This window comes from Lissotriton vulgaris, chromosome 2_1, assembly GCF_964263255.1.
Source record: "Lissotriton vulgaris chromosome 2_1, aLisVul1.2, whole genome shotgun sequence".
NCBI classification, from domain to species: domain Eukaryota; kingdom Metazoa; phylum Chordata; class Amphibia; order Caudata; family Salamandridae; genus Lissotriton; species Lissotriton vulgaris.
In genome coordinates, this window is record NC_141687.1 from 1015175317 (window position 1) to 1015201617 (window position 26301).

The following is a 26301-nucleotide window of genomic DNA, read 5'->3' on the forward strand; positions in this document are numbered from 1 at the left end:
CAGGCTTGCCGGCAGCCCTTCTGACCAGTGTCCACCGCAAACCTACAAGACAATTTTTCTAACAACCTCTGCTGCCACTCCAGTAAGGAGAATCATCAACAACTCCTTGACTACCGAAATATTTTCAGAAGAACTCAAAAAGTTGCACAAAGACTCTACGAAGCTGGCATAGAGGGGACTGCTGTAGACCAGATCACGTCCTACCTTCGCAACAGAACTAATGGCATCCATACCCCACCTTTCTCATCCAAACAATACTTCACCAAAACAGGAGTCTCTCAAGGCTCTATCATTACCCATGCTTTTCAAAATCTATGTGAAGTCATTAACCCCACTGATCAAACAGTTCCACCTCACTTGCTATAACTATTTAGATGACACACAAATTCTCCTTCAACTGCAATGCCCCAAAGACATTGGAAACTCGTCAATTTTCAGTTGTCTCAGAGCCGTGGATCAATCGATGGCGTGAAGCCATCTCAAATCGCATGCTTCCAAAACAGAAATACTCATGTGTGGTGACTGGAAACATGCCATACGAAAGTGTGTCTTGGATTAAAGAAATAGGAGCCTGACCCACCGGCCTCCACTGAAGATAAAAGGTATTGGCACTTTACCCTAATAGTATTTATCGTAACACACACACACACACACATACACATTCAGACACACACACATATATAAAAGGTTTTGGCACTTAATCCTAATTGTAATTATGAAAACACACACGCATATATGTGTATATGTGTGTGCGTAACATAATGAATAAAAATATTTACTTTACACTATAATCCATTTTTGTATATTTAGTACTGTAAAAGCATCTATTGATACATATACATATTACCACAAGTACTGCGGCAGCGGTGTTTGAAGAATATATATATATATATATTTATAAGTGATACATATACAAATAAATAACAGATATATTAATTAATTTTGCCAATCTATAAGATTTTAGCAAATTACTCAAAACTAGTATAAACATGAAAGAACCTTAACCCCTTGCATGCGTGCGTCGGCCCACGGCCGTCGCGAGCACTACCTCGGTAGTGCTGCGCACGTCCGTTGGCCGACGCACCCCTGCCAACGCATTCGAATGCCTGCACTGTGGTGGAATTACCGCTGCGGTAAACGGTTTAAACATAAAAACTAATTATATGCCGTACAAAAAAAATCAATAATAATATAAATTATGTTTAACCAATACTAGGAAAAGTGTTATACTAAATATTGGGTATACTATTCCCACTCCTGCTTATGCAACAGTAAGAAAAGCGAACTTCTGAGTGATTACTTTTGCTATTCCCAGTCCCATCTAAACAAGAGAAGGAAAAGTATTGAACTTCGAATGGTTTAGGTATTCTATTCCTACTCCATTATAAGCAACATTGGGGACAGAATTGGACCCCGGAGGGGCTAGATTTACTATTCATACTCCAGTATGCGCAACAGTGGGGAAAGTGTTGGACTTGGAGGGGTTATGTTTTCAAATTCCCACTTTAGTCTAAGTAACAGTAGGGAGAGCGCTGGACTCCAGAAGGTTTAGATTTAGTATTTCCACTCCAGTGTAAATGGCAGTAGGAATGTCTTCGCCTTCAGAGAGGTTAGATTTATTGTTCCTAGCTCAGTCTATTCCAGAGAAAGGAAAGTGGTGGGCTTTGGACAGAATAAATTTACTAATTCCACTCTTGCCTAAGCAAGAGCAAAGAAAGTGTTGGACTTCGGAGGGGATAGATTTATTATTCCCACTCCAGTCTCAGTAGCAGCAGAGAAACTGGTTGACTTTAAAAGGATTACATACATCAATACAAATCTTATAAACATGTGATAAAAACCATTATTAAATTACAGTATACAAAAATACATATATATATATATATTGATCCAAAATATTTAAAAATGTTAACAAAAATATGTAATTCCATATATTATTAACTAACTACAAAAAACACAAATATGAAAAAATTATTTACTTATTTCAAATGTTTTGTAAAAAACAGTAACAAATATTGTCTCTGAAACATAATTTTTCAAACACTTACTATTAAATATTTTTTAAATAAAAAATTTATTTAAAAACTGTATACATGATAATTACCAATTTAATTGCATATTAAATATCAATGAATATAAAAAATATTATATTTTTTCTCGCAAACTACACACCTAAAAAAATAGCACAGCATTAAGAATTAAATTTGTATTATACATATAACAACTATAATAAAATGCTAAAACCATTACAAAAATTACACATTAATTAATAAATTAAGTAATAGATATAATTTATAATGAATTAACATTTAATATAGAAAATAATGAAATTAAATTACATTCAATTTAATTCATTTTCCGTCCTATTCCCCTACAAATTCAGCACACCTTTACCAAAATATAACTTGAATAAATCAGTATGAAATTATTTACTTAACTAGATATTAAATGAATAGTTAATTAACAATTAAAGATGAACTACCAATAATTTCTTTATATTTTTTATACTTAATTAACTTCTCACATTGTATCCCTACAGAACCAACAACCATCTACTAAAATATACCTTAAATAAATCAATAATAAATGTTTACATAATTAAATTAGTGAAATAATTAATGAACAATTTAAAACAAAATAAGATTTTTTTTCTATCTAATAACTTCTCTCCCTATACTCCTACAAAGCCAACAACCTGCTAGTAAAATGCAATTTCCTAATATTAATAAAAGAACTAAAATAAGCTTTACATTTATGTTTTTAAATTCCAAATCTAACACAACAGTGTGTGCATTATTAATAATCAATTAAAAAAATTAATTATTTCTAAAAAAATAACAATATTTTCAACGGTTTCACATTTAAATACCTTCCTTCCCTAACTCAATATAAACACAACAACCTGCTACAACACTATGAATCACTAATAATATTAAATAAAATACTAAATTACTAAAAATTACAAACTACATTATTTATAATTATAACAATCAATAAAATAACACCTAAAATTATTATATGAAATAAAACTAAGTCTGGGCGGTGACCTCTGCTCCACTCGCTGGATATGCTGAGTTTTCTGCACACTGCGTTATGTGAAGCTCGTGGAGTTCCCAAAAAGTGATTTCTTCGCTTGCGCTTGATAACATCAAGTTGGCAAGCGCGGATGAGGAAAATCCACCTCCCGACGAGACCTTTCCTCATTTGCGCTCGTCGATTTGATGCGAGCGAGGGAAGTCAACCTCCTGCTCATGTTGAAAAACCATCTGTTCGTGTTGAGAAAGCTGCAGCTCGAGTAGAAAATCTACTTGAGCGGCAGAAAGGAAGCAGAGCCCGATTGCACTGTCCATGATGCCTTTCGCGATAATTTCACAGCGCGGACCAACACCCATTGCTGAAAATTACTGCAAACTGAGGTTTTTTTGCACTTTGTGGCTGGAACTCTGTGAACTCGACCCAGGCTTAACTAAAACACAGTAACATGTTTAAAACGCAATATTTTCAACAACTATATTACTAAAAACGATATAAAAGTAACAACATTCTTAATAAAGATAATATTTGCCAAAAAAATGATAGGAGCCCGTCAGCCAGTTGGAAATTGACCAATAATCCATATGGATGGCATTTTATGCTGTCCGGATTATGATGCACGGTTACCACCAGGCTTTCCATGCCCGGCTTTCCGACATGGAATTCCTCTCAGAAAGCTTGCTTGGGAGCCCCCTTTTGTTTGTGGTCTTCAGTTAAGGGCACTAGGTGCCCCCTTGGTGATCCCTCCACTGTGTGGGAGGTGCCCTGAGGTGTCTGCAATGCAGTGCAGGGATAAACACAGCCTCCCATTTCCCTATTGGAGCTTGGACTAATTAGGCGGTGGGGACCGCTCACTGGAGGTCGGTCAGTCCTGTTTCTGCGACAGTCTTGGGCTGATGCAAGTCCACCTGACATCATAATAGTGATTTGCCCACAATCCCATGAACGTCCCTACCGAGACTCTAACCCGGTTACCCATCTTCCAGGTTGATCGCTCTAGCTGTTACGCCACATCTTCCCCCCCATATTTTCATATGCAGCAATCTCTACCCCAACTGTGGAATCTCCACACACTTAGGTAAGCGTTTAGTAGTTTATGTGGGAGGGACAGAAGAAAGTGTGGAAATGGAATACACTCAAGTCTAAAGGGGAGGGAAATATAGAGGAGTAAAGAGGAGATTAGGAAGGTCAGGCAGGAGTTTAGGGAAATACATCCACCCACCCACAAAAGAGTAAGCCAATCGCTATTAACAAACTGCACTTCTAAAGTTACTGCAGCCAAAAAGAGACCCAAAACAGTAATGAGTTAGTCCAGCTCTGGGTTGGAGTAAGCCAGTAACACACATGACCAACCATTGGTACTGGTACTACTCCGTTAGAAAATAATTGAGGTATAAATTTGTGTAGGAAATGTTACATTAAATTCAAGTATTTAAAATAGTTACAAATGTAAATAAATATAAATTAATGTTTAAGAAAAGAAAATGAAAAATATATTAATTAGCTATAAACCATTTTGAGACCATTTTTGACTGTCTAGATACAGGTAGCAATAACTTTTATTAAAATATAATCAAATTACTTTTAACTAACTTCGTCAATCACTTTTAATAATTACTCATGGAAAATAATATATATATATTACTTGCCTGTATGACCCACAAAGCCCTTCATTTCAACACCCCTCTCTACCTCGCAAAAAAACTTGACCTGTCAGGTGGTGCCCATACCTCCAGGAGCTCTAGCACCCTCTTATTTAAACCAAAGAAATTGCCCCACGAATCTGGAACGCCCTTCTAATGGAAATTAGACTGATTCCATCAACAATGTCATTCAAAAAAGAAATGAAACCTGTCCATGGAGGAGTTGATGGGGATTTGTTGGATTTGAGGTGGAGGGCTGCTTAATTCAAAGATAGGAAGATCAATATAGATTTTATTGTGGATCAATGGGGAAAATAGTGCCAGAAAGAGAAGGATAAGGTCGCAGTACAAAATACCCCAGAGGAGAGTGCTGTGGACACAGGCTCTCAGAATCGCTAAAAGTTTCCTCACAGTGTACTCTAGATTGTTTTCTAGAGTGTCCCAGAGACAGTTTAATCCGCCCATCAATGGGGTACCCATGTACCATACCCTAGAGATCACTCCCTTAGGTAGCTAAATTTTACTCTGACACTGTAATTTGAACTAGAATTCTATAAAGCTAAGAAGAAGAAGGGTGATAAGGCTTAGGAGTTTGACAGACAGAAACTCTGATTAGACCACCAGAAAAGAGAGATTAGGAGAAGGGATAACCATAATAAATGAGACTAAGAAGCAAAGAAGATGGAACAGGAGAGGCAAGTGAAAGAGAGAGATAGGGAATTAAAGAAGGAGTGGATAAACCTGGAAAATACAAATCTAAGATTAGCAGTCGGGAGAAGAGTTGACTCTGGGGATGGTAATCCCATATCTAAGACCCAGAAATCCCCCATTATGAAACTAAAGAAATTGCTACATGTATGAGCTTGGCAGTGACTTTCTAGGTTGCTCCACAATTTTGAAATTCCATATAAGGCTCAACGTCCGAATGATAATCCAACACAGTGGCTCATCTAAGTCGTCTCCCTTTTGAAGGGGCTGAGGTCATTGGAAGGAGTCCTGTGGATGACAATCTAACTTATGAGTATATAAAGATGCAGAGGCTTTATAAAATCAAGAGCGAATAATGAATATCTTTTGAGAATTTGATCTATGGCATAGTGCATGTCTGGAACTAATGGATGAGAAGAAGAAAGCCAAAGATTGTCCTTTTCTAAATCAGTTATTAATTTAAGAGCGGCTCAGGAAAGAGTACTTTAACCCACTCAGGCAGCACAGTTCTCAGACCTTTTTGGAATAGCTTGTTGTGTTGGCTGACAAGAGGCTACCTAACAAGGTGAACAAGGCGCTGGAACAGCATAGTTCCAACTGAAAGGGGAAAGGAGCTCTCAGAAAAACGGGTTTAGACCAGAAAAGAGGGGCCAGAATAGTTCTCAGGGGCCCTGTCCAGGGCAGAAACCTAAGGGAAGCTGGGTTCCTAGTTAGAATCAGAATGGTAAGTGAGGGAAAAGACCCTCTCCTCAATTAAGGTGGTATACTGCATTATGTCCCACAAGGAAGGGCATTATAAGAAGGACTATCCTGCTAAGAATTCTATGCTGTCTTCACCTGATAGGCAGTATACTGGCAGTATGGATGGGTACCATTGGGGAGCCAGTGGCAGTCAACATAGTGGCTATAGGCATCTGAAGAAGTGATACAATGAGTTTTGAAAGGACACTGGCACCTCCATGACTTGGGTTGAGAGGAAGTATGTCAAAGCTGAGGAAATTCTCCCTGGTACCATTGGCAATGGCCTGGTAGTAAGTGGGATAAAATGGAGAACCTGCACTCCAAGACTGATTTAGAGATGAATGGTTAGATATCCACTGTTAACATTGGGGTGCAAGAGAAACAAGGTGCTTGATACCGACTGGGATATGACCAGCTTGTTTGTTGGTCAAGGCCAGGACCATAGTACAGGCTTCACATCAACCTCAGGAAGAGAATACGATCACTCCTTGTGGGAATGGAGGGATCAGACAAGAGTAGGATAATGTGTGCCTTAACAGTCTCTGGGAAGCCATCAGCTGTGGTGCACATCGCCCCTGCACATCGCCCCTGAACCTGATGACGTTGAGGGTGAGAGCAAGAAGGCTGCAGATGTGTTAGAGTCTGGGTCACTGCCAGGACTGCAAGAGTTATTGAAATGAAATGAAATGAATGAGACTTATATAGCGCACAACTTACCCTGGGGCATCTCAGCGCTTGCTTAGGGAACCCGTCTTGGTATACCCCTGTGAGATAGCCCTGGCAGGGTATCCACAAGGTGAACGCCAGGCATCCCACCGCGAGGGGCCGTTGTGGAGATTAAGCAAGCTATTGCCCAGAGTCGCAGAGTGTGAACCCGTGAGTCGAGAAGGCACCGGAGCGAGAATTAACGAGTCCGTGGAATTTTTGAGCCCAAGACCCGCCGAGGCGGGGAATTGAACTCTGGTCCCGGGCCGAACTCAAGCTCCAGGTCTGCCGCCTCTAACCCCTGAGCCACACTAGCTCCCCATGGGACAGGCCTACAGCAGGTGTATCTTCTAAGGAGTAGTTTTGCATTGCACATAAAGGATATCCTTCTCTTTTGGGCCTAATAAACTTGGGTTTGGAAAAAGTTCCCACCACAGTGGTTGGTAGCTTTGGATGCCAGTATGCTGTACAGTAAGCCCATGGATCTAGAACCCAAAGCCAGCAAGAAGCTGGTGGCTCAGTGGGTGCACAGGGTCTTCCTGTTGTTGTTAGGCCTTTAGTTAACTATAGCAGGGAGCCTGGATTCAATAAAACCAATGACAGGTTAGACTGAAGGGGGATGGAAGCATAATGTTTCACCTCCCAGCACAGGTCACCCTTTAGCATCCTGGTAAATGCAGTTAAGTTTAAATGTTTAGTTGAATTTTTGTTGAAGTGTTTAATTAAAGTTGGTGCAGGTTAGTGCTGTTAATCTCTGGACACATGTGTTTCTGGATATTATCATTCATCAGTAGAGATAAAAATGATATTCATCTGGGGTTATTGAGAAAGCTGCCACCATCCTCTCAGGTCTATGGACCTCTCCCAGGCACACAGGTGCATCTCCAAGAGCTCCTCATCTCAGTGGCTCAAGGGAGCCTTTTTAAATAGATGGGGATGGGAGAACACTGCTTCATCTCCCAGCACCATTCGCACCTTAGCATCATGGTAAATGCAGTTCAGTTTAAATACTTACTTGAAGTGTTTCACCACAGTTGGTGCAGGTTAGTGCTGTTAGTGTTTGAAAGGCTCCCTTGAGCCAATGAGCTGACAAGCTCTCCTGGGATGCACCTGTGTGCCTGTGGAGTGTTACTGTGGCCAGTGAAGACTTGGGCACCATTTCAGCAACCATTGAATACTTTTCTCTGTTCTACATTACGTTTGTTCTCTACTGATGAAGGGTTAAACCCAGAAACAGTGTAGAGATAACGGCACTACATGTACCAACTTTGGTGAAGAACTACAGAGACATTTAAAGTAATTGTACTGCATTTACCAGGATGCAATGAACTGTGCTGGGATAATAGGCAGTGTGCTCCCACCCCCCTTGTCAATGACAGGTTAGACCCTTTGTTCTACCAGCCAGATATGAGCTGTGATTTAGAGACGGTTTTTAGAGCCTTCCTCACTTGTCAAATAAGTGGCAACTCTTGGGGTAAAAACAAGGCCCTACTGGTACATCTACCCATAGATTGTGGGTAGTTTGAGAGGCTAGGCATAGACATAGTATACCTATTTGAGATCCCTCTACATCTGGGAACAAGTACATTTTGTAGTGGTAGACCATACCACCAGGTATCCAGAGGCACACAGCTTCTAAGGTAGTGGCAAGGGCCCTCCTTAAGATGTCCTCCAGCTTCATATTACCTAGGATTTTAGTTTCCAACAGAAACATGAATTTCATTCTCTCATACGTGAGGGTGCTGTGGAAGCATGTAGGTATGATGTACCACTTCTCCACCTCACCACTGCAAGCATAGAGGTTGGTGAAATTAATTAACAAGATCCTGAATAGCACAATTAAATCTCTACCTGAGAACCTCAAGAGGAGATGTCCAGGCATGTCTTGTGTTTGCCTACAGGAAAAGTCACAGAAGCGGGTAGGGTTTCCCTGTGAGCTTATGTTTGGTTATTCTGTGCACACTACACTGACTTTGGATAGAAGACTGAAAAGAAACCCCAAGCAATACAGTGATGGACTATCTCTCCCTAGTGGTTTGAAGGTGTTCCATACAAGGTGGTTAGGAAGACTTCTGATGTCACCTACCTGGGTGACACAGGTGCAACTCAGGAACCCCCAAATGGTGTGCAATGCAAAAAGAACAATTTATGTACAGAATGCAGAACAATGTCATACAATCAACCCAGTACAGAGATCTGGGCCTAAATCCATTGTTTTTTTGCTCACCATGCCATTGCTTTATTCGCGCTAAGTTGGCAGGGTACGCCCAGACGTGGGTCCCTTGCTGACTTTGCCACTGGAAGTGAAGACATGGCTTGGCAGTTCGGGCTGGACTATTCCTGTCAGGCTCCTCCGTTCTGAATTCTCAGGATTGTGTTGATGCTCAAAGGTGGCCAACATCTGGATAGCCCCAAGTCTGGCATATAATGACACACAGACTGTTGGGGTAGTCGAGCGGGGGAAGGACAGGGTAGGGACTGCGGGGAAGGAGATCTGAGAAGGATACAAGAGCACAATATGAGCACAGCGTAATACAAGATATGACTCATGATAAAGAGACAATAACTGACATAATGCACAAAGCCTACCTCACCCACCTGAAATATAAAGAAGGTGTAGTACGATTTACAGAAGAGAGCAGAGGATGGTGGCAGGATCACAACATGAAATTAGTGAAAGACATAAAGAACACAAATTGGCAAGAACTTAGAGATTCTCTAACACTGTACTATGCGTGTACTGGTTCCCCCTGCTACACCAACTAAACGGGCAAATGAAGTGAGGCCAAGTATGCCGAGGCCTGGCGGCGGCACACCCTCTCTGGTAACTCTCTCCTATACAAAGCGGAATGAGAACAAAAACAACAAAAAAGTGAAGGAGTGTTTCTGGACCAGGTAACAATAACAGTCTTGCCCTTATCCAGTCTGTGTTATGCTCGTGCTTGTTAATAGACACACAATACCCCCAGCATGTTAGGTATAAACAATCCAGGTTTTCTATAACTGGTACGACAGTGCTCAAATTCGTTCATCGTCTGTGTTTTGAGGATTTCAGGTCTCTCAAAACCAATGACCACAAATGCACGCAATATGGAAAAGAGTTCTTTACCTCCCCGCTTGAGACCTGTGATGGTTCGTCTCTCCAACGTAGGGGTTATGCCATGCTAAACGGGCTCCGGAAACACCGAGACTCCTCTGCAAGAGATCGGTTGAGCTGGTCTTGGCCAACAGAGGAGTCACAACAGTGGAGGAATCAGAGAGGTTAGAGAACACCTCTGCCTCCCTCAATAGGTAGCGATACGACAACCTGTGCTTTCGCACACTTACCACCCAGAAGTCTGATGTCTGCAAGAGAAGTCTGCTACAGGCATTCTGTGAATTATCAGCAGCGAGTGATTCCTTCCGCTGCCCTTAATCTTACAGCGGGATTTGAATCTGCATCACATGAGGCATGACTCACATTGCCTGCAGGGAGTTGTAGTTCAGAGGGGGTGTGCCTATGATGCCAGTCATACATGCAACGGGCAGTCAGTGCATAACCGGCAGCCAGTTAGTGACAGTTCCCATGAGGCACAGGGTCAAGACTGATTTGCACATAACTGTGTCTGAACTGGGGTGGTGAAGTGAACTAAAGGAGGATGATGGATTCAACCCAGATCTGTGACTGGGGGTGAGTGTCTGAAAAGTTTCAGCACTGCGTCCTTCATCTCCTTGTTTTTGCCTTGTGTTGTTGCAATACCAAAGGAATCTGAGGAGAAAAGGCAGCCCCACATTAATCTGATTACATTTGAAAGATAGTTCAGTAGATGGTGTGAATATTGCCCATATCTGTCTCCTGAACAGCAGATGGAGTTTGGATGAGCTGCCCTTCCTTCTTACTGAATCCACTGTGACCTCTAGTCTGTGTCCATGATCTAGGCACAGGGGATAGTGTACCAGTGAATAGAAACTATATAGAATGTCAGACTGGGTCCAGGAGGGCAGCAAGGCCGATCAGTCCCACACGATGAACTTGGGCTTGAATGAGCGTTCAAGAAGTCCATGAACAAGTCCAGTAGAGGATGTTCCTCAGCAAGGGTAGTCAGGCCTTCACGCATCCATGTGTCACATAGATATGATGAGTGTGTACCTCACCTACGTATGTAGGAGGTGAGGCAGTGGTGGTCTAGCCACCCCCGCAAGCTCCAACTGCCCCATTACGAGTAGGGTGGTCAGACTGCCATTGCATTGCAGATTCCACCAGAGAGCCACTGGTGGCGTGGCAGTGTAGAGGCAGTAATATGCTTGTCATTGACTGCTGAGGTCCCAAGAAGCATATTACAAGTTTACTCTCGTCTGTGGTTTTCATCGCAGTTCCTCCTCCATAAAAACCATGGCACCTGGGTTGCATGCAGAGGGGCACAACAGGTGCCCCCCTATGCATGCACCATAATTCCTGCATGGCATGGACTTTGCATTCCATGCCGTGCAGGACTTTTTTTTGCCATTCCCATTGCACTACCCATTTTCAGAGGCACAGACTTGGGACTGCCAAAAAAAGCCCACCAGACACGAGAAACACTCATAAAATTGGTGGGCGGCCAGACCACAGGTTTAGTGGTGCGGGAACGAGAGCTGGCATGGCGGTCCGCTTCCGCACCGCCAAACTCTTAATCAGACCCTTAGTATAATACATCCCTACTTACCACACATATCACTGTGCTTGCAGACACCTGCCAACATAGACCTGCACCAACATCATCCTATACCAATTTCCGACCATCATTCAATCGCACAGTCACCACTTTGCAATGCTCAGCAGAGTTACTTCATAAACGCTATCAGAACACATAACAGAACCTTTCAACCACCTATAAATACAAGCTTTATCAGTAATAATAGGAGTAACAGTTAAGATGTACGGAGTCAGAAGAGGAAACTTAAGGTAGCATCTTCACTTAGAAGTTTTTTGATTTGTTAGTTTTTATGGAGAAGGCACTGTAAACTTATAGCACATTTAACTCTCTTTCTGCTTTATTTAGAGGATAATGCATGCATCATTTCACCGTCATAGCACAAGTATATTGCTACCTGGTAGTTTTAAAACAAGCAGAATCGCAAATAAAATGATAATTCACAAGAGACTAAAAAAATAACCTCTTGGCATCTTGTATGTATGTAAAAAGGTGTGTGTAAAGTGCAAAACTGCCTTGAGTGTAATGGAGCTTTAACCATGGGAAGGAATACTGGTATATAATCAAAGACCATTTGCAATTTAACTCCCACGAATATTCTGGGTCATTTTTTTAAACTCTCCTGATTTTTGCAAACGCAAGAAAATTAAGAAATGAAGAGGACTGTGTCTAATATTACACCCACATTAGAGCGCTTGTGCCTCCACCGCACTGGACCAGGGGTTCTGGGCTCTTAATTATTCATTTCTATCCACACTTTTCCCTAGGATGGGGGGGGTTTAAAATAGCAAATAGTGGGTGACCTGTTACCTGCCCATGTGTCCTGTTTCCAGCTGAGGACAGGTGTGTAGGAGAGTGTGTAACCGCAGCCGCTCTACTGTGACCTGCAGCACTGAGTGCGTCACAGAGGAGTGGGTGAAGACTCGGGGTCACCTATCAGCTGCCCATTGTGCACTGGGTAACAGAGCTCAGGGATGCATGACTGCTGACCCCTGCTTCTTTTGTTACCCGCAGCATTATGCAGACCTTTAGAAGAGCAGACTATGGAATATCTTTGAACCCCGCTCCACTTTCCCAATCCTCTTCGCAATTGGGATCCATGCACAGGAATGGGTGACAGTTGCCCATTACAGATTAGCCCCTGCTCCATGGGCCACACCACTGTTTGGCCTGTAGAGAAGGATTACTTGCCAACCTTTGAGGCCGAATTGAGGCAACAGCTTTAACCACAGAGGTGCAACTCCACCTCTGTAAGAAGCATACTTTCAGCTTGGTTGTTGTGACTGCAATTTTTTTAGAATCATTGATAATGATCAGACGCTCTATTCTCCTTTCTTTAGATGCAGTTACATTTTCTCTTTTAACCCCGCTCTTTTTAAATGATATTGTATATCCTCTTATAGTTTATAGAACTAAATAACATATTTTGTTTAAATAAATTACTATTGTCTTCTCTGTTTTTGGTACTGAAAGGTTTTCCTCTTTTTAAAGATTGTTATAGATGGAATTACACATGTCTTGGTCTTTGATGATCTCTTGAATGCAGAATAAAGCCTACGTCCTTTAATGTTGCAAAGTCTATTCTCTATGCGACATAGGATCAGGTACCTTCAACCTAGACTTTCACAACATTAGACCTCTACTGTAATGGTTTTTGCATTATCCCAACATTTAATTGGCAGAGATTACCTGATAAAAACAAAGACTAAAAAAAAAATCCAGCTCGAAGTCTTTTTAGGTCTCACCTATGCAGCGCTGAAGTGCTGCTTAGGAGGGGACCTTTTAGAATCGCTCAGGACTTTTGCTCAAACTTGTGGATGTTTTGCAGTGTTCTCTATTGGCACTCGTGCACGTTTGGCGTTTCCCTTGCGGGAGCGAGTTTCAGCGCCATCTGCTTTCAATTATCTTGCTTGCGCTTTAAAAACAGATGGCGCTGCTGTGCGCTCCAGCAAGGGAAACACTGTGCGTGTCTGGTCCCTGTTTGAAAAGTTATCTGTATGTTTTGTCCCACATGGAGGCTTTCAGCATATGTTGTCATGGCTTTTGTTTTGTTCTGTAGGTCTATAAGCATGGGTGTCAAAGTGTGCATGCATGGGTGATAATGTGGCTCTTGTTGGATGGCCCGGGCCATCTCGTGGAGGAAGATGCACCGACGTCTGGGGCAGGGAGCTCGACCCACTCACGAGATCCGTCCTTGGGAGACATCATGCAGGCGATAGTGGCGTCCCGAAAAGCTCTAGAAAAGCAGATAGATGCCATCGGTTCGGACCTGACCTTGTTGAAGGACGGCCACAGGAAGCTGAAGGAGCGAGTAGCGACCTCGGAGGTAACCCTGAAGGAATTACCGGGGGAAGTGGCTACCCTGAGAGCATCATTGGCGGAGGTGGCGCAGAAGGTCCGGGTGCTGGAGCTCAGGGCTGAGGACAGTGAAGGGCGCTCCAGACGCAACAACCTCCGCCTTGTGGGGGTCCCAGAGAAAGTGGAGGGCCAGGATGCGGACTCCTACCTGGAGCATTGGCTGCGTACTGAAGTGGCTCCAGAAGGACTTTCCCTGTTTTTTGCACGAGAGCGGGCCCACAGAGTCCCGGCGCGCCCTCCCAAGCCAGGGGGACCGCCGCGGCCGATAGTGCTGCGCCTCCTGCACTTCCGAGATAGAGACCACATACTCCGGAGGGCCAGGGACCTACCGGACCTGAGAATTGACAATAGCAAGGTCATGGTGTTCCCGGACTTCACCAGAGACGTACAGAAACAAAGGGCCTCTTTCCTGGCGGTCAAGCGGAAACTGAGATCGCTGCAGCTGCCCTACGCAATGTTGTTCCCGGCTCGGCTGAGGGTCATTGCTGGAGGTCGCTCCCACTTTTTCCTTACACCGCAGGAGGCTTGGAGCTGGTTGGACGCCAGGGAGCAGTCGGGTGCAGATGCCCCTCCGGAGGCCTCGCCTGGGAGGCGCTCTACCAAAACGCCGACGCCGACACGGAGGTCTGGTTCCCCGTCGGGATGGCACAAGAACGAGCTAAGGCGGTGCTGGCGGTGGTGGCCATCAGCCAGGGAGACGCCAGTCCCTCCAGTAGCGCATCGGAGCACTCGAAGGCCAGAGCTCCCAGCCCTGGCTCCAGTAGTGGGCATGATCTTTCGGAGACGGACCTGCCGGTGCTGACCCCCCCAAACGGCAGACGGAATCCTTGGCTGAGGTGTACAGCAGGACACTGGACACATTTAAAAGGTACTGGGTTGTGGGTGAGGCTGCCATCGGACGCTATGCGGTGAGGTGTGGGTGACTACCGGGTCTTCTCACTGAAGCTGTGGGGGGAGGAGACGAGCCGAGGGGGATGCTCCTGACTGGGGGGCTTCGGACCTGTTTGGGTCGGCGTCCTGGCCAACCTAGCCCTAGTTTATTGAGATACACTTTCACTACTTGAGTTTGGATGGGGTTTCCCACGTTGGTTGTCTGTCCTGGGGTGTGGGAGTTGGGGGAGTTTAATTGATCAGGGGGGGAATGGGGGTGGGACCCGGGCGTGCCAGGGGGGTCGCTGAGAGTGTGAATGAAGCGCGATGGGCTCTGCAATGGGACCCGACATAGACTACAAATGTCTCACGTGGAACGTAAGAGGGATGCACACTATGCACAGATGCCACAAGATCCGCTCCTATTTAGTCAGACGGGGCATTCACTTCGCCTTCCTCCAGGAAACACACCTACTAGCGAAGGAGGGGAAGGCGCTACAGCGGAGATGGCGTGGGCAGGTCTACCACACTGGCTACTCCGCATATGCTAGGGGGGTGGCCATTTGGGTACGGGCGGGTGTTCCTTTTCAGTGCACACAGCAGTTGATTGATCCAGAGGGGAGGTATGTAATGGTGCGAGGCAAACTAGATGGGAAGGACCTTACCTTGGGTTGTCTGTACGCCCCGAACGTAGACCAGCCTGCATTTCTCTCCTTGTTGTCTAACAAGCTGGCCCCATTCTTAGTGGAGCCCTTGCTCCTTGGCGGGGACTTCAATAGTGTAGCTGACACTGCCCTGGACAGATCGCACCCCCCCCTACCTAATGCACCAGCTGGCAAACTGGCACTTGCGCGCTCTGCCTGGCAATGCCATTGGGGTCTGGTCGACTCGTGGAGGGCCAACCATCCATCAGACAGGGACTATTCATTTTTCTCTGCTCTCCACGAGTTACACGTTCGCATCGATGCCTTCCTGTGCTCCCAGGACGTGCATGCAGAGGTGTGCCACAGTGAGTATCTCACGCGCACGATCTCCGATCATAACCCGCTACTTGTGCAGCTGCGCTGGTCGCAGTGTCGCCCGCGAATTCCTGCCTGGAAGCTGCGCCCAGAGGCGCTAGACGACCAGCTCTTCCGCACCTCCATAGCCTCGGAAATCGAGGCGTATTTTCAAGTCAATGCGGGCACCGCGGGTTCAGCCGCAACTGAGTGGGACGCCTTCAAACAGTTGTGCGGGGACAATGCATTGCGATGGCGTCGGGGGTTAGGAGGACCTTGCTAGAGGACATCACGAAGGGGGATGAGAAGCTACGGGGGCTGGAGAGGGCAAGGCCGGAGCGCCCAGACACACATGAGGCACTACTCGAGGCACGAGAAGTAGTGGCGGTGACAGTGGAGCGCCTCAGGTGCTTCGACTACAAGACCTACCTCACACGCGCGCACTCGGAGCGGGATAAGTCGGGAGCACTTTTGGCCTGGCTGGCCAACCCGGCTCGCCGGAGCTCGGTTATCCTTGAGCTCAGAGATCACTCGGGTGTGGCGCGGTTTGACCAACAAGGGATTAATGAGTTATTCCATGATTACTACACTGAACTTTACCGCAGCAGGGTCTTACCGTCGGAGGAAGACTTCCAGGGCTTCACGGGGGGTTTGGATTTGCCGGAGCTGGGGGAGGAAGACGCAAAGCGGCTCGGAACCAAAATTGAGGAGAGAGAGGTGAGAGTCGCCATCAAGGATATGGCAAGGAACAAGACGCGGGGCTCCGACGAGCTCCCGACGGAATTTTATCTCACCTACATCGACCTCCTTGCGCCCCGGCTGACGTGGCTCTACAACGAGGCGAAGCGACTGGGCAGCCTGCCGGTGACCACTGGTGAGGCGCTTATCGTCCCCCTATTAAAACCGGGCAAGCAACCATGGGACAGGGTAGCGTATCGCCCACTGTCCATGCTCAACTTGGACTATAAGATCTTGAGTAAAATCCTGGCGACGCGTTTGCTCCCCCATATGCCCATGTTGATCCACGCGGACCAGTCCGGCTTCATCCCGGCCCGCAACACGGCACTTAACGTACGGCCGCTCCTGCATATACTGGAGGCTGACACCTATGACGGCGCTGAGGCGGCGGTGTTTGCAGTTGACATGGAGAAGGCCTTTGACAGCCTGGAATGGCCGTATCTCTTCCATGTCATGCGCACGCTGGGCCTGGGCGAGGACTTTGTGGATTGGACGGCACTGCTCTACCGGAACGCGGCGGTGAGGGTCCGAACTGGGAGAGTTTTCTCTGAGATGTGTGTGGTGGGCAGGGGCACCCGACAGGGGTGTCCTCTTTCCCCCTTATTGTTCGCCATAGCCGTTGAACCCCTCGCGGCGCGTGCCCACCTGGGCCGGGCGTATCGGGGGCTGGATGTGTATGGACAGGTGCATCATATCGCATTATATGCAGATGACCTGCTGATGTTCCTGGCAGACTTGGTTGCCTCTCTGCGAGGAGCTAAGTCCCTCCTACAATCACTGAGCAGAGTGTAGGGCCTCCGGGTGAACTGGTTGAAGTCCTACCTGTTCTCGGCCCGCCCGCGGAGGCTTTGTCCACAGTCCACGGAGGGGGTGACATGGGTGGAGAGGAGCCTGCGCTATCTAGGGACCTCGATCTTCCATGACAATGTTGATATCCTTGAGGGAAATATTGGGACAGCCATTAGACACACCAAAGCGAACTTCGACTTTTGGAGCACGCTCCCATTGTCGCTAATGGGGAGAGTGGCACTTCTCAAGATGGTGACCCTGCCGCGGCTGCTTTATTTCTTCAGGACCCTCCCGATCTGGATTCCGGCGAGCTACTTCCGACGTCTGCGGTCGATGGTAATCGGCTTTTATGTGGGGGGCGGGCAGACGCAGGGTGGCACACAACACACTTCTCCGCCCCAGAGCAGATGGAGGGCTTGCAGAGCCAGACTACGAATTATACTACCTGGCGGCGCAGCTGCAATGGCTGACGCAATGGGTCGCGAGGGCCAGGAGAGGAGAGGACGGATCCGGGGAACCGGCGGGCCCGGTTCAGGTGTTATCCCAGATTGTCCTGGGGCTCCCGGTGGGAGATTTCCACCTCACTCAGGAATTTGAGACGGCCCGGAAATGCTGGAATAGATATCCCCGGAGGGCCCGTATCGCAATCCCATATGCACCTGAGATCCCGCTCAAGCTGTGCAGGGTACTACCGCATGGGGGCTCGTGGCACGGTCTGGAAAGCTGGGAGCTGCAGGGGCTGACATCCATGGGGAACCTATATGAGAGCAGGGTGCTACTGCCTTTTGATCACCTAAGAGACTGCTTTGAGCTGGCGGGGGGGGACTTCCTCCTTCACGGGCGCTAACGACGGCGATCCGCAAGCACTGGAGGACGGGCATGACGGAGCCACCACTGTCCCTGGGCTGCCAGTACGTGGTAATGATGGCGGGGACGGTTAAGGCAGTCACGTGCCTATATAGGCGCATGGTCTCGGAGTCTGTCACCCCACTGCTGACTCTGAAGGAGAAATGGGAGGCTGACCTGGCGACGGAGATCCCTGAGGAGGCATGGTCTGGCATTGTGGAGCGGACCCGAAACAGAACGCGTAACGCTAGGTTACAGCTGGTGCACTTCTATGTCCTGCATAGGGCCTACCTGACCCCGGACAAATTACAAAAATATTTCCCAGCCCACCCGGCGGCCTGTCCGCGATGCCCGGCGGACTTGGCTGGTTTCCAAAACATGTTCTGGTCCTGCCCCGAGTTGGGTCCCTTTTAGCGGGAGGTAGTGGATATTCTGAGGGAGGTCACGGATTCCAGCAAGGGTGCAGGGGGTGTCACTTTGACACCCTCTGGCACCCTGAATTCAGGCACGTGTGCCATGTGGCACACAGACATGCCCTAAGGGCATGTCTATCTGTCACATGGCACTGGTGTGCATGCACACATGTGCATGCACACCTGTATTCGGTATTTTACCACCCAATGGGATTGGGTGGTAAAATACCGAATCTGACTGGCCTGTGGGACTCAGAAGAGTCCCACCTACATATGGAAGTTACCGAATCGGTAAAAATACCGATTCGGTAAATTTACCTATTCGGTAAATTTACCGAATCGGTAAAATGGCCCCCTACATCAGGAATGACCATTTACCGGTCGGTAAATGGACACCTACATCGGGCCCCAAATTCCACACTAGGCATTCCTGCTCAACAAAACCATTTAATCTGTGGTTAGAGTCTGCATTTGACACCTCCTCTCCCATAACCTCTTCAACTCCCCACCTTCCGTGCCACCACCTACAAGACGCCGAATCGTCCAGTTGAACCCGAACTAGACTGAAGTGAAGTGTGCTCTGTTGGCATGAACTTTCAGGGGCGTTTGGGGGTTTTCGGTCAGTTTCCTGTTGCACACAATACTGCAGGAACGCTACAAACAACAAAGTCTGGAGACAAAGACTCTGGCAGAAAGCACAAGCACAAAAATCCAACCTCCTGGGTAGAGCTGGGTGTGATGCTTGTGCGAGCAATGGAAGCCACAGGCACCGTACTCAAGCTAAGGGTGGGCAGAGCTGAAAATTTACAGAAAGAAGGATGGTGATCTACTTTAACTTTCAACCTTTATACCATTTCTGTACAATATTCTGATTTCAGACTATTCCAGCAGCTGGGGTTGTGGCGAAGTGGCTTGTTAGCTGATAAGAGAAGTGACCTGCAGTAAACAGTGACAGGCTGAACACCATAGATGGACGCCAATGCGCGGCCAGGGAAAGTAAACAAAAGAAGCATTTGCAATACAATACGTCTCGCATTTACGCAAGTTAGAGCTAATGGCATTATAAATGCCAATGCATTTTATTTATGATTTGGTTTTTAAAACATAAATAAAAGGCATTGTAGTTTACAATGCCAATGGCTTAAACTCATGTAAATGTGTGACCTATTGCATTGCAAATGCTTGTTTGTTCTCACAGTTGTACAGGTGTAAAAAACATCTCACTAGGCACTGGTTGACTTTTTCTTGTTCCGACTTAATTAACAATTAATTAGGGCAGACAAGTGTGGCACCTATTTTCAGAAAGCATTGACACATTCATTCAGTCTGGCTTATTATTCAAAATGCCTGGATACCACCATACTTGCATTACCCCAGTCCCTCATCACCTATGCACTTAGTACCAGATGTACGATGGAAAGTTGCAGTTGCAAAATACTTGCAATTTAACGCCCTCTTCAAGAGGGTGGTAATGCAGTCGCAAATGGGAAGAGGTCCCCAGGGGACGCCTTCCTCTTTGTAAATGCAGAGGAAAATATGTTTTAGGGGCAGGCAGTGGTCCCATTGGGAATTCCAAACAGTGTCTCTGACACTGTTGTACATTGTAAATTGCGACTCTCAATTTGCGACTCACACTCAAGCTCAAATTGCGAGTCGCAATTTACACTGGTCGTACATCTGGCCCTAAGTCACTAATGTTTACATTTGTGTCAAAAATTCGTCCACTGCTGGCCCATTCTTACAATCTGCCACTCACCCATCTTCAAAACCATAGACATGAAGTCACCGATGTGGCGGCACCTTTGTGGATCAGCCATACCTATTCTTTGAAAAGTATGAGAATATTGATGGTAGAGTGTGACTGTAGGCCTGTTTATGGTATGAGAATTCTGTAGGTGGTGTGAGACTGCTACTCTGTAACAGTGCTTAATTTGTAATATAATGAGTGCTAGTGCCCAAAGCACTGCTCAAAATACAGTGAACCATGCTGATGAATGCCCCCATGCTGAATACCAAGGCTGCCTAAACTTGAATCCACCTCATGCCTGTTTAATGCACTGCCAGACATTACCTGCCCCTTTATCTCACTCTTGCAGGCTCCGGCTTTCTCCCTTGTTAACAGTTTTTTCGTCTTATCTTCCTTCTTCTTTGCCATTCGTGTGTTTTCTCCAGCAATACTGATGGCGCGAGATTACCAGTTCAGGATATTTCTAAACACACATACTCACCTGGGCCCATATATATATACACACTTTGAACCAGTAATCTATTTTCCTGCCTATCAAGAGTTTTACAAAATATACCAGAATACCATAATTTACCAATTTCCTTGTCACTTATATATATTTTAATCACTGAGGAACATAGATCTGGCAGTTAGAATAATAGGTAGTATGACAATTTACCTTTACCATAAAAATAACCACAGACTCGGGTAGTTTAAACACTTTATCTGTGCAATAATTTGTGAGTCAAAAATCAGTGCAATCTATTTAACAGTTTCTCAAGAATAAGAATAATGATCAAAGCAAGAATCGTTGGAGACTTAATTACAATTCTAGACATTGGTACCTGGAAAGGGTGAAGAAGGGAAGACAGTACAAGGATATATCACACAGATTTATATTTACCTAGAATGATGCGAGGACCAACCCCAGCCAAGGCCTGGAAAGAAAGGGTTCCTGACTAGACAGGAGCCAACAGGTCAGGACAGCTGCAGGACAGGTAACCTCCACTAAGTCTAACGCCAGCGTTACACCCCTCTCTACAGCTACTCTCCGACCTCGACTGGGCAGATCGATTCTTCTCCCTCAGCAAATTCCTGATTCTTCTTTCAGAGTGCTCAACCAGCACTCTGCTCTCGATTCTCCTTCAGCATATGTTGGGTCAGTGACAGGTCTGTGACAAGTCAGATAACTCAACTAACTGAGCCTACCTTAGTTATACCAATTTTCAGGGTATGTATCACCCCCCAATGTTGCAAATTAGTGTATTCCTTTTGTTTGATTGGTCAAAAAGACGGGAAGAGGTCATCTCACCATACTAGTATGATCTCATTTTCATTGACTTAATAGTTCTAAATTCCCAACCATTCATTTATTTCTCATGTTTTTTTTATTCGGCCCAGCATTATTTCCTTTCATTTCATATACAATGTAAAACATTTTATTTTATTTTATTCTTTTCTCTGGGTTAGAAGGTTAGGTTCCCAGGCGCATCACTTGTAAGATGGGACTTGGCACTGGTTCAATGACATAGCTAGAGGTCTCGCAGTACTTTCAGGACATGCGTACTCAGGTTTCAAGATGTCTTTACAAGTCACCCTTCAGGCCCTATTCCGAGCTATTAATAAAGTCAAAGCAAGACACGTTAGAATACAAAAATAAATTAATGACCTGTATACCACTTATTCCTACTCTAATCCCATTTGTTTTATTTTAACTAATGCATTAGCAGTTAAGCAAACACACGAGGTTTAGTTTAGGCAAAAGCATATGCATTAGCATGTGGGTTTCTGGCACTACTGCGCAGCCACAAAGAATTCCCACCAAAAGTAAAGTATGTCATACTACGTACATGCAGTAGACGCATGCGCAGAAGTGTTCCAGCGTTTTTGGCAGCCATTTTAGGACACTCGGGTCACTGGGTAGTAAAAGCACATAGGTAAGCTACCCTTAGATACTGAAATGTTCGTATGGTGCATAATTAGAATTCACAAAACAAATTAGTTAATAAGTTACATGTTATTTCGAGAGAGTTGAGTCCGAGCAAGTTTCGTTACATATGAAACCCTGCTCCATCACCGCCAGTAAGCCCTAGTTACCTGTTTTACCTAAGGACTCTACCCATGGACTTGGAGATGTATTATTAATGATCCAGACAGTCCATGTGTCTACCTTCGAGACCCCTTGCTCAGTGATCACTGGTAGACCACCCACAACCACCAATCCCCTTGTTAGATCATCATTACACAGCAAAGGATTGCCTTTAGTGTTGCCACAAACATCACTTGCACCAGTGAACAGTGTCTCAGCCCCTCAGACTCTTCTCTGGAACTCTGTCCCCTGCCTCACAAGAACAGCTCTTTAGCAGTTACTTGCCTGTCCCTCTGCACCAACCTAACAGGCACTGTTTGAACGAGGCAACTAAGTTTGGATTAGAGACTCCATAGTATGTCATGCTGTGTTGAAATGCCCCTGGTGCATCTGGCACAAATGCCGTGGTATGCTTCTGATGGCATGGTATGGTACTGCTGTATTTTTCCGTGGCACCTGTCATAGCTTGCTGTGCCAGAGGATCAGATGCAGGGCAGTGGGCAGTAACTATGCACCTCCTAAACAATTATTTTGGGAATGTGGGGAGAGGTTTGTTAGGATGGTCAAGGGAAATTGGGCGTCATTGGTTTCAAATGGGGCCTTTACCCTATATATATGTTTAAGAAAATAATCAATGTAAAGACCCTTGCCAAAAGCTTCATGGTGTAAAACACCTTATTATATTAGGCACAGAATTCACAATGTCCGACCATTTCCTATCTTACTTGTCAGATAGTTCACATTGTAAATCTTTGAATTGCATGCCAGAGTTCCCAAGGTTAGAGAGTTCAAAATGCAAACCCCCTACATATTGTAATTGTCAAAGAGTTCACTAAATAAAACCACGCCGTATTTTTTTGTCCCTGAATTTCACTATACAAAGTCCCTTCCTACTGTATTTCAAACAGGACGCTGATGAAAATATCTATGTATTATGAGCAATGCAACTAATTCATCGGCGACTATCACAGTTTCAGATCTATCAAATGCCCTTGAAGAACAAAATCAAGAGAGCAGTGGAACCAGAGCATCTCTCAGTATTGCATTTTATAGTTTGTGTGAAAAGCTGAGCCGTGGCAGACAGCTGAAGCTGTGTCCAAAGCTGTCCTGTGCCATACCTCAAAATCAAGGCAGTGCCACATTAAAGATGCATGCACAGCATAATGCCAGACTTCTGGATATGAATAGGAAACAGCTCATTTTTTATGGAAAGTATAGACACAAAGTACAATGATGATGTCCAAAGATGGACTGTGGCAAATGCTTTGGTTATGAATTTGGGGTTTGTGAAATTCGCGTTATTCCTTTTGCGTAATTATGGAAAATTTCAGGAAAATTAAGCCTAATTCCCCAAACCGCAAATCTGTCATTTTCAGCACATTTTAGTGCAAAATGCAACCTTGCGCCAATTTTGGACACGAAGACAGACACAGTGCTGTAAATAAGAGACGTTCAAATGTTTGCGTAATTTCACATAAACAACGTAATGTAGAATGTCAGACACTACACAAATTACCTTGGCGTAAATGACATTTCGCCGGGCCTAGTGAAAACGTGGTCATAGATGTTTACATCTTTGCCCTATGATGCACTGTATTACCTTTTCGAATTCATGCAATTGTTTTTTCTATTGTTTATTACTTCTGTATTTTAACTATTGTTTTCTTACTTTTAATATATTGTGTGAGTTAGTTGTAATATGTATTTTATCGATGCCAACACGAAAAATAAATATTAAGGGATTACTTAATTTGTAAAAAGACAGTGTACATTTGAAAAACTTCTAGACTACTATACGGTAATTCACGCACTCTTAGGAGCTGAATTTTCGGTCTACGTTGTGACTCAATGAAAACTGCAGGGAACACCATTAAAAAGGTGGAGACTCCAATTCCTGGTGTGTTATGTCAGTGCGTCTGGCTAAGAAAGCTTCCCCACCCGTCCCACTGAGGAAGGATGTGTCCAACTGCACAGAATATAATTGTAGACACCACATAACAGCTCATAGCGCAAGTGCCAAATTCGAACATGTAGTCAAATATGTACTCGAAATATATCTTGTTTAAAACATGCTTTTATTTACATTTTAGAATTAATATCCATGAAAATCCTCCAAGAAAAACATGTATAAGTTGTAATTTGCGTGGAAAGAGATGCCAGTATTATTCTGCAAAGTTCAGCAGAAGTGCAAAGTATTATTCATTATACTGCTACGGTAAGTTCTGTATGTGAACATTTTCATCTTACATTCTGCATCCTTTAGTGGCATTCCCCACGGTCACATATTGTGTAAGGGATAATATTACTGTTTGTCTACAACAGTTTTTGAGACATTGCTGACTGCATGTTATATCTTCTGGTGGGATTTGCGTGGAAAATGACAATACTTTATTATATTGTATTAGAGAATTTGGGTCCAGGTGTACAAATAAGTGGTAAAAAATATTGGGTCAGATTTACAAGCCCCTTGCGCCACTTTTGCGTCATTTTTAACATGGGAAAAGTGATGTAAGGGTGGCGCAAGAGGCTTGTAAATAGTCCCATTGAGTGCAAATTGCAACCAGTATTTTTGTGACCAGAATTTGTTTTAACGAAAAAAACCTACGTAGTAATTGGTCGAATCATAAAATTCTGGATCATATTAGGTCGCTATCTGACCTATCTCATTCATAATAATGAGTTTGGTGGCAAACTGAGACTCACTATGGTTGGAGGCCATCACATGGGCGGTGACCTGCTGGGATCACTTTAAATGAAGGAAACTTTTTTCTTACATATAGCACATTTTCCTAATAGGAAAGAGGGCTGAGTTTAACAGGAAAAGCTTTTTTTTGCTTGTTTGAGAGCAGGCAGTGGTCTCATGACAACAGCCTATTCCCGAACAAATGTATTTTAATTCACTAGGTGAAGGGGCCTCAAGGGGGAACTTTACATTTTGCAAATGGGTACCATCTCCTTTGAGGTCTGGATAACCTTTCAGTATTTCGCGACCATGGCATACTGATTCGGCATGTTGAAGAGATACCTATAACACGCCCCTCTCAGATAACGAAACATATCCATTCAGAATCCCGTTTTAGACGTTGGTAAAACATTTCTGACTCCCAAGGAGGTATTAGCACATTGAAAAACAAATTACTTTCACAAATGCCAAATCAGGGCGTTTGTGCTAGTAAAAATGCAAAAGTTTAGAGTTTATCCATTTGTATCTTTTCCTTGAGTGACTTTACAACTTGTACATTTGCAATTTATTTCTGTGTGTATCTCTTCCTTGTGTGACTTTACAACTTGTACATTTGCAATTTTTTCTGTTTGTATCTCTTATGTAACTCATGTAATCCAAAGTCCTTATGTAACGTAACTGGTTCTTTTGTAAAGCTCTCTGACACGTTCGGGTAATGTTGGCGCTATATAAATTTGCATTAAATAAATATTTGCAAATTCACCAATTATGTGACCCATATTGCACATTACCCCTCAAAGTACATCATTCTGCCCCTTGCAGCAGATCAGCCTGTCCCTCATGCTACACATCACACAGAGACCAAATGCACAAAGCTCTGTTCTCCTGAATTACCAATTACCAGAGTTTAACTGATATACTACACCCTGCCCTAACCTGATGCCCAACGCCCAGTTTCGCACTAATAATGAGCAACCTGTTCACACGCTAAGCACAGCACCCAGTGCTCCTTTGAGTCACAAATAACTGCACTCCACTGCTACACATTACCCTGTGCTTCCCTTCTGCACAAGCTCACCTGTCACCTGATGCATTGATACTGAGCTCCAATGATACACGTTACTCTGTGTCCTAGGGAACTAGTTCCATTCAAATGTTACATATTTGCATATGGGCTCCATACTCCACATCACTCCACAGTAAATCAACATATACCCCTAGTGCCCAAAAGCTTGTGCCGCAAGCTGCACCTCTTGCAGTCTCCAGTGCACAAAGCCCACTACTCCAG

The 26301-nt window shown here is 44.8% G+C and overlaps 1 protein-coding gene across 2 annotated transcripts in view; it reads left to right on the forward strand.

The window, feature by feature from the left end:
- The window catches only part of FAP (fibroblast activation protein alpha), an 830211-nt gene that overhangs the window by 431904 nt on the left and 372006 nt on the right, over window positions 1-26301 (forward strand). For both annotated transcript variants that reach the window (XM_086956603.1, XM_086956604.1), the window contains exon 16: window positions 24421-24545. In XM_086956603.1, the coding sequence (XP_086812729.1) occupies window positions 24421-24545 (125 nt within the window). The remainder of the gene's footprint in view (window positions 1-24420; window positions 24546-26301) is intronic.